We start from the raw sequence: 9909 nt of genomic DNA, 5'->3' as shown, positions 1-9909 counted from the left end.
TATATATATTTATTCCGTCATTGATTTATCAAATGATGCATAGACATGATGTTCTTTTTCTGTCAACTCTACCTTGTTCATCCTTTAGGAAAACCGAGAGGTACAGTCAAAGGTAGATAGACCATTTCCTTATTATAAACTGCATGTGGAACATAAAAATACTTATGTTCCCAGTGGGTGGTTTTGTCAAACCCATTATTTTTTAGGAGTAGATTTTTTTAAGCAGTAAAATTCTATCTAGAGCATGTGTGTCCTGTATGTGCATGCTTGTACACCAAGTTTTGCAGAAAAGAAAGATAAAGTGACCTCGTTAACCCATTTAAAAAAAATTCAGAGCAAATAAGTTTTGATAGAAGAGGAATGAGTCGGAAGTGTAGAAGTGCATGATTTTGGTGATGTTGAAAGAAATGGGTTTGGCAATAACTGAGGCTAAAATTGCTGTCTGTCCTATCCCAGGTCATTTCTCCGCTTTGTTTGGTTTTTTTGTTTGTTTGTTTGTTTAGTCTGTAGACTAGTGCAGACTGTGGTGTGATTTGATTCTACACAATGTATTTTGAAGGTTGTCTGTGTCTGTGTGAGGTTCTGATCTGTGGCTTTGAATTTCATTTTTTAAAGGGTTCATATGATGAGAGTGTTGCTCAGACGCACCACTGTTTTATATGAACCAGAACAGTGACCTCTAAAAACTGCCTTAGATCTCTCACGTTTTGATATAATTTGCCAACAGTTCACTTCACATCCACCGACGGCCGCTGATACAGGGTTCTCCAAAACAAAACTTGACAATGAAACAAATATCGTATTATATTCCTTATTATAGTGTTTTTAAAAGAATCGTAAGTGAGAATCAGAAATTAAAATTCTCTCCTGTCTAGATTATAATGTCAAGATCAGTTAATTATAATCAGTTGTATTTTCAGGTCCTTCACACAAATATTGAAACGTTACTAAACGACTTTTGGGTGACCCTGTGTTAGTTACCTCATGTATACCTCACGTTCCAGCTTAAATTTGTAAAACCTTTGCAATAAAAGACATTAATTAAAATGTGTAATTGCTCTGGTGAAGTCATTTTTATTTGACTTCATCATAACAACATAATATATATATACCCTTTTTTTTCTTTTTTAAGAGTTCCAGTATTTCCTGATATTTTACTTTATTTGTGCAACGGGTGATTGCAATATTATTTCATGAATCTTTGATATATTCTTGTCTGCCTGTCTAGTGATATATGTTCTGCTATGCAAAAAAAACTCCTGCGACATTTACAATAGCAGGAAGCCTGAAGTCAGATTTCACAGGACTCGCAACATTTTGGGCATGGTGGCACAGAGCTACTTTCAGTTTTGACATTCAGAGTACATGAATGATGAACTAGTTCTTGAATCATGAGAGTAGTGTATGTTTATTACCTGATTCCAAGAAATGGATTTCTGCCTTGCTGAAGTTAGTACTACTTATGGTTTTATCAATTAACAATATAGAAAATCAACTGACTTTATAACTGTAACAATTCAATGTTGTGCCACTCATGGACAAGGTGGGCAGTAGTGATGTTGATCTGGATGATTGTTTCAAGGCGGTGCTCTACTCTTTTTTTCTCTTCTTTTCTTTTCTCTTTTTTGCTTACTTTCAGGTAAACTTGTTCAGCCACTGTACTCTTTAACAACTTGTAAAAAGTGAAAATTCACTATAAAGGGGGGGGGGGGGGGGAGCAGCTATTTGTTATTCGTTGAAGTATTTTTGTAGTTGTAGTGGTGTTTTCCTGTTGTTGTTTTTTATCAGTGTGAGCAATGCGAGAACTCTCATGGGTCTAAAGCTTGCCTGTTTTTGTTTCTTTCTAGATTCTGCCTTTCCCTTGTTGTTGTTGTTGTTTTGTTACATGTTCAGGGCTCCCCTTTTCAGGCCAACTTAACAGGTTCATTCACCCTTTGGTTTTCTATCTTAAAGGGTATTTACACCCTTGTTTTAGAAACTTAAAGGGTTGTTGGTTTTGTTTGTTCCGGTCTGACAAACTAATCCTCAGAAGTCAGTTATAACTCCTAATTTTATAGTAGTAAGAATGTTTGCATCGTGTAAACATTTAACTCACATGCACATTCACACATACACACACAGAGTGACCATGACTATGATTGAATGCTAACGATTTTTAATTAACTGTAAGGTTTCATTGTAACAACAAGAAATAGATAAGTAATATTGTCCAGAATTAGAGTTGTGTCCACTTGGAGTTGGGGGGGGGGGGTGGTTGGGCCAATCAAAAATCATTGACTGGGCTGAGAATGAGGCTTGCCAGACGCACGTTTTAAAGCGTATGCAAACCCCTGAAACGAAATTTTAAAGAGTTACGCTCACGCTGATTTGGGAGCCTGGTCTGTTCTACGTGGGGTGACCACGTATTTTTGTGAAACCGTTAACACCTCAATTATTTCTTCTTTCATTTCTATGAGAACAAGTTTCCTTTGTGCTACTGTTTGAAGTTAACCTTTTTGCTCATCTCATGTGAATCGTTTAAAATAGAAGACAACTGGTGTCTGTTCTGTATGGAAGAATGGAGTCCTTGTTTCACACAGCTGGTTGTTGATGTGGGCTCTGGTCTCCTTCTATTCCTGTTTGTGGCTGGCGGGTGCTCTGGTGTGGTTTGCTCCTTCTTCCCTATCAAACATCTGTCGTCCTTATATCTCTCCTCCTTTTTTTTGTGTTTGTTACTCTCTTATAACGCCTAATCTTCGGCACTTTTATATGACCTTATTGTGTTGCGAGTGCCATAAAACTCTTACTAAAACTAAACTAAAACCTATTTCTTTTTTCTAACATTGCTTTTTAGAATGTATTTTCCATTGTACTCTGGTTGTTATTTTATTTATTCAGTTTTGTTTATTGGAATATAATATATCCATGGCAGTCCGTCTTATAGTTTGTCGTATGACTAAACTACAACAGTCCCGTGGAATTGGGGATGGTTGATGGTTGCTCTGGTGTGGTTTGCTCCTCTTTTCTTATATTATCAAACATCTATCATCCTTACCTCTTTTTCTTTTCTTTTTATGTTACTTTCTAGTTACACCTCTAATCTATGGTACTTATATGGTCTTAATTGTGTTGCAAGTGCTGTGAAAACCCAAACTGACAGTTTGCCATCTTTGACTACGACAGTTCCCCTGATAGTTCACTTAGTATTGTCCCGGTCCACCAAATAGTTTGCTGTGTACGACAGTTCCCCTGACAGTTTGCTGTCTAAGTATTGTCCCCCTGATAGTTTTCTGTGTACGACAGTTCCCCTGATAGTTTGCTTTCTAAGTATTGTCCCCCCTGATAGTTTGTGCTGTGTACGACAGTTCCCCTGACAGTTTGCTGTGTACAACAGTTCCCCTGATAGTTTGCTGTGTACGACAGTTCCCCTGATAGTTTGCTGTGTACGACAGTTCCCCTGATAGTTTGCTCTCTAAGTATTGTCCCCCTGATAGTTTGTGCTGTGTATGGCAGTTCCCCTGACAGTTTACTATCTACGACAGTTCCCCTGATAGTTTGCTCTCTAAGTATTGTCCCGCTGATAGTTTGCTGTGAATCACAGTTCCCCTGATAGTTTGTTTGTGTTGATTGTGCTCGTGTCAAAAGTTTGTTCACTGTGTTCTCTTCCCTTCATCTTGTAGGTCTACCTTTTCTTTGCTTTCCACTTTCTTTTCAACTAAATTAAAACATCCAGGAAAAAAAGCAGTTGCGAAATAGTAATTAGTATGCAGCAGTTGATGGATGGTTGGTGGGTGCTCAAGTGTGGTTTGCTTGTTCTTTCCCATCAAATATCTATCTTTCTCATTTCTTCCTCCTTTTCTTTACTTTGTATGTTACTCTCTAGTAGTGGGTGGTTGGCGGGTGCTCTGGTGTGGTTTGCTCCTTCTTTCCTATCAAATATCTATCGTCCTGATCTCCCCCTCCTTCTTTTTTATGTTTGTTACTTTCTTGTAACATCTCTAATCTTTTGGCGCCCATATGACCTTATGCAGTTGCGAGCGCCGTAAAATCTCTACTAGGAAAAAAAACAAAAAAACCCTCTCTAGTAACACCTCTTATCTTCAGCATTCTGAAGATAAGCACATGTAGAACATACAATTTAAATTGTAATGTTGCTTTCATTTAAAAGAATATCAATATGAAGAGAAAAATAAAGCTGACAATAATGTATGAACCTATTTGTGGTGCAAGTGATCTAAAGTTTTTTTGACTAATACTAAAGCTAAAACAGCTCAAATTAAGTACATAGCAAGCCCCCCCCCCCCCCACACCCACCCCGAAAATTGAAAGGGATTGAGCACTGCACGTTGTGGCCATGTCTGCTCCAAGTCCCAGACCTGGATATTCTGAAATCCAAAATTATAAAGATCTGTGTGTGAGTGTGTGTGTGGGGCTGTCCAATAATATCATCTCTCTCTCTCTCTGGCCCAGCAGTCGGTAGGTGAACATCTGTTTACCCTCCGCCTGGGCAGAACAGCTTTGTGGCACAAAGCCAGTGTACTGTAAGGTGGGATCACCCCAGAGAGAGAGCTTAATCACTTTGTGTTGGTTCTGTGTTTCACCTGGGGAAAGGGAGGGGGTAGGGGGGGGGGGGGGGGGGTTGGGCAGTGATGTTTGTTTACAAATATGAAAACATCCTTTTTATAATGTTCAGTTTTGTTTATCTAATTTAAATTAGTACTTTTTGTTAGAGTGACTATGTTTGTGTGGAGATTTGAAGTAAATGGGTTGTTGAGGGGGGGTTGTTTACGAATAAAAATGCTGGCAGCCCTAGTTTTATTTATATCTAAATAATATCTGTGAGTTACAGTATTTAAACAATGAATAACTTTGGTTTAGACATGTGTCAAGTCTAGCTCAAGACAGTATATTGGCGAGAACATACAGCCAGAGATTAGATGGATACAAAGAAAGAGGCAGGCCCAGGAAAAGATGGATAGAGGGGGTCAGAGAAACATTAGATACCATGCATCAAGCGATACAACAAACAGGAGAAAGTAGAGACGTTTGCTTCTCCCCTTGACACCGTAAGGTGACAGAGGCTAGAAACAGTAAACATAAGTATATAAATATAGTAGCATCCTCGTTTGTCTGGAGATTCAAAGTTGAAGGGGTTGGCTGTGGAACACGTTATTTCTGACTGAAGGTTGGGTATTGTTTGTTATATCAGTAGGAATGAACAAGTCACGATGAGACCTCAGTGCTTTCTTGTTCTATCTCCATTTTTAATAACAGTGAAAACAGTTTGTTATAACAAAGAACGAGCCAAAGAAGAAGTCACATTTTCAATGTAAAAAAAAAAAAAAATGGAGATAGGACAAGAAAGCACTGGGGTCGCGAAGTCATACACTTCTCATTCTCTTTCTCAGCTATTTGTCATTGGGAACCATGACTCTGGGACTGTGTGGGAAATTCATAACCTTTCGTTGAAAGAGCCGTGTCCTCTTGATTGAGGCAACTATTTTAAAAAATCCTATTCTGTGTTTTATCCAAACTCAACGTTCCGTAATGGAAATGGAATTTAGATTTGTTAGCAGGGCTGACGATTTTGCTGTAAAGTATCTTTATCCATCTATGATTTGAAAGGTGCATTAGTAGAGAACTGGGTTTGCTTGCAAATGGGGAAAAGGTTGGAACATTAACATTATTTCAGGTGTGTTTTCTTTTTTACAAGGAAAAAGAGTTTAGGTGTGCAATTCTTTCTCAGTCGTTCTCTTACGTTTGTCTATATCTTTTGACCTCCCCCCTCCCTTATCTCTTTTGGTCTCTCTTTCTTGCATACTCTGTCTGTCTGTCTATTTCGCTCTTTTTCTATGTCTCTATGTGACTCTCTCTCAATCTCTCTCTCTCTCTCTCTCTCTCTCTCTCTCTCTCTATCTCTCTCTATCTGTCTCATGCACCTGTCTGAACTGTCTCTCATTCTTTCTTCCCTCCCCCTCTCTCTCTCTCATACTCCTCTCTATCTCACTCGCTCTCTCTTTCTCTCTTATTTCTCCCCCCGTCCCTTCTCCCTCTCTCTCTGTTTCTACCACAGACAGCCATTACCACTTCAAACAAGTATTGTATATAATATACAGTCCCCACTATGGTAGTTGTATTGAAGCGTTGTACGTCTTTGTCAGTAGAAGAATGATCTCCTTTGTGCACGAATCTGATCTATGAAAGTGTATGCATGTATGCGTGTGCGTGCGTGTGTGTGTGTGTGTGTGTGTGTGTGTGTGTGTGTGTGTGTGTGTGTGTGCATGCACGTTTGATTATTCTGTGTGGGCTGGATCACCCCGTGTGTTACTGCAGTGAAGTGAAGTGCGTGCTGTGCTGTCTATTGTTTGCAGCGATTTATAATTACACAGGGTTGTGTTATCTGCAGGCTATCAGATAGCAATCTGGTGTACACTGATTGCTCTTGGTCAGACGACCTAGATACTGTCTACTATTATTTGTAACACTTTCCTAACCTAGTTTGCCCTGGGAAGATTTATCTGCTTAATGACTGTTGACAAAGTGATCAGGCAATTTGTTAGATATGGTTTAAGGAAAAAATATTTTATGAAACAAAAAAAATAGAATATATTTGTAGAGAAGTCAAAAGAAGGAGACAATGCTATAGGCCTATTTAGAGAGACATAGTCCAAAAAACGAGAAGATATTCACCAGTTTTGTTTCCTCTTATTTTGGTCTTACTAATAGCATTTGTTCTCCTTTGCGAAGATATCAGACACCCATTTAATTATTATTATACATGTATCATACATGTCTAGTATCTCTGGTAAATATTTACAAAATTGATTTTTGTCTATGAGTTAGTTGTATATATATTTTTTAAAAAGTTTTGCTTGTGACTTTGAAAAAAATGTTTCTTTTTCCAAAAGTTTTAGCTGACATTTGGGGGGAGGGGGGAAGGGGATCTAGATTGTGAATTCCCAAGGACAAAATACTTGAAATCCTCTTGAAACTGTCTAAGACGGACAGCCATTGTCGAGGAGAAAGGTGGCTGTATGAGACAGGTGGCCGTCTCACACAGTGTCATTATAATGTTATAAAGGCGCAAGGGGGAAAATGGGAAGTGGCTGTTTGTACGGTTGATTGTCTGAAACCCGTTGCTGTTAGAGCAAGTTTGACCGTAGTTGGTCACTCCACTGTCTCTTATTTGGAAAAGTGGTCTACATTCCAGCTGCCGACTTCTTGTTTCATTCTGGTCCTCAAATTGTGGGCGGTTGGAGGGCACTACTTGGAGATGTGACTTCTTTTCTTTCCTTATGTTACTTCTGCCTGTCCGTCTGTCAGTCTTACTATATCCCTGCACTGTATATCTGTTACTGTGTTAATGTGCTTCTATTTTTACTCAAGCAAACTCCAACTGTGATCCGTAATGTTTTTTGTTTTAGTAATTATCAAGAGAACTGAACAGTTAAATTTTTTTCTGCCTGAATTTCCGGTTTAGGAAACAATTACATTATGATTGTTATTTTATCTATGTGAAGTTGTTCTTGGGCACTGTGTACAACAGTGTGTTCACGGTTGTGCTAATGTGTGGAGAAGCACAGGGCTTGCTCACCTTCTTTTTGCTGTGACTGAACTGGGTAGGGGGGAGGGAAACAATAGGTGCCAGTCCATTTGATGTTTTGCCTGGATGGACCATGGTCTAACTGTGCTGTGTCAAAGTGGATGGTTGGTGGGCACTCTGGTGTAGTTTCTTCCTTCTATCCTATCATACATCCATCCTCCTTCTTCTTGTCTTTGAATGATACTCTCTAGAAACACCTCAAATCTTTAGTACTTATAATGATCTATTTGTGTTGCAAGTGCTGAAAAAAACCCTGTTACTAAAGCTAAAACAGAGTTGGTTAAGTTTGGGGCGAGGTTTAGGGTTAAGGTTAGGGTCGGTTGTGGTTGTTGATTCTAGCAGACAAATCGATCGTCGAGTAGAACAATTGTCAGACTGGTCTGGTGGTAGACTGTTGAGTAGAACAGAAACTTTGTAGTAAACCGTCTAGTGGACTAGCACAAAAATAAAATTAAAAGATTGGTCAACAATATCTTGATAAGGCTTGGTCTTTTGATCGTGTTGTGCTTTTCCAAATTCTAACTTGTCTATTAGCTTTGTGAGAGCCATAACGTTTTGCTTTTCTTATGAGTGTGAACTTATGTTGTCTCATATCCTTGCAAGCTTGGAGAGTTGAGAGAAGAGCAATTAGTAGTTTTCTTCTAAAAAAACAGTAGCTAATTAGCTTTGCATTAATGGTTAGTTAGTCTAGTCTAATTTTTAGTAGCTAACTAACTTTGCATTATTGGTCAGCTAGTGAATCTAACACCATTTGCTCATGTATACATCATGTATCATTTTCCTAAAAGACCAGTTCTGGTATATAATTGAAATTTGGTTATAATCTTGTCTGCTGTTTAAAGAAAGAGGCAGTGGATAATGTTGTTTGCTCCGTTAAAACATCTATTGTCCTTATCTTTCCTCCTTATTTTGTTCAAATGTTACTTTCTAGTTAAACATCTAATCTGAGGTACTTATTTGACCTATTTGTGTTGCAAGTGCTGTAAGACTCTTACAAAAACTAAAGAAAGAGGAATGGGTGTATGTGTGTTTGGGAGTGGGGTGAGGGGAATCATTCAATCAAAAATCGTTTTGTGTAAGTTTCAAAGATCAAGTAAATGTTCTGCCAACCTGTCAAGCTGATGATGGACTTGACTTACAATCGAAATTGTCTAAGACAGCTACCCATTGTTGCAGACAACACAATGGTTGTCTTAAACAGATGGACGTCTTGGATAGTGTTATTGGAACAGAAAAAACATAGTGTGGGAAGTGGCCGTTTGTACAGGGGATTGTCTTAGACAGGTGGCCATTAGAACAGGTTCGACTGTATTAGGTGGAATTGGCCTGTTATGCTCTCTCTCTTTTGTTTGTCTTTATCATTTGTTATGATGAGAGATATGATTCATGTGTGCCATGAAGTGGAAACTAAATTTCCATTCTGAAATTTGTTTTTATCTTGGAAGTATCTGTGGTGATATCTATTGATTTTTTTTGTTTTTTATATCTAGTTTTGCATGCGCGCGCCGTTTGTATTTCTCTGTGTTGGAATGTTAAAATTCATTCAATATAATCAATATATCTTGACTTTTGTAAAAAAAAATTGCAATTCCTTTGTGAGAATTGCATACTGAATGTACTGTTAATGTTGTCTGTTAATCAAGATGCTGTGATACAGGACAAAAATCTAACTCTTATTACGGTTTGATGTCAACATTATGTGAAGCCCTGTTGGGTTTTTTTAACCTTTAAATTAATTTATTTTTATGCCCTCATCAACGCAATTTAGATCATTTAGGAGGCAGGCTTCAACCATGCCCGTCAGAGCCAACCCTGACTGAGAGGGATACATCATCCTAGCAGAAAGACCGAGATGCTTGATGAAAATATCTCCCCGACTCAGGAATTGAACTTGGGTCTCCTTCATGCAAAGGGATGCAACATCCCAGCAGAAAGACCAAGATCCTCGAGAAAAATTTCTCCCCACTCGGGATTCAAAATTTATGTTGTCAGTCCACAGTAGTCTCTCTCCCTAGTAGTATCCTACCGGACTCGTAATCGTGAGATTGCGGGCTCGGGTTGTGTTCCTGGGAAAGGCACTTTGCACGAAATTTCCATTTGGGCGTTAAACTCGGAGGTCCCGCCTCTTAATGAACCCAATAGTGGTGATTGCGGCGGTAAACCTATACCATTTCAACATTTTCTAGCAGTGTTCCACCCCAAAAATGGTCAGCGTCTGTATCCAACAGATAGTACAATGAGAAAAGGTGATAAATAGACCATTTAGTTTATTTTTTACAGGTGCAGTCGAGTAAGTCCACGACGGCCATGCATTGTTGAGGAAAAAA

The 9909-nt window shown here is 38.6% G+C and overlaps 1 protein-coding gene across 1 annotated transcript in view; it reads left to right on the top strand.

Annotated features, from left to right (window-relative positions):
- The window catches only part of LOC101859206 (hippocampus abundant transcript 1 protein), a gene marked incomplete in the record, with an annotated part of 32118 nt that overhangs the window by 6143 nt on the left and 16066 nt on the right, over positions 1 to 9909 (top strand). Inside the window, 1 exon segment of the mRNA XM_013089163.2 lies at positions 89 to 100. Within this exon segment, the coding sequence (XP_012944617.1) occupies positions 89 to 100 (12 nt within the window).

This window comes from Aplysia californica, unplaced genomic scaffold (assembly GCF_000002075.1).
Source record: "Aplysia californica isolate F4 #8 unplaced genomic scaffold, AplCal3.0 scaffold00885, whole genome shotgun sequence".
Taxonomy (NCBI): Eukaryota; Metazoa; Mollusca; class Gastropoda; order Aplysiida; family Aplysiidae; genus Aplysia; species Aplysia californica.
This window is presented reverse-complemented; position numbering and strand designations above follow the sequence as displayed.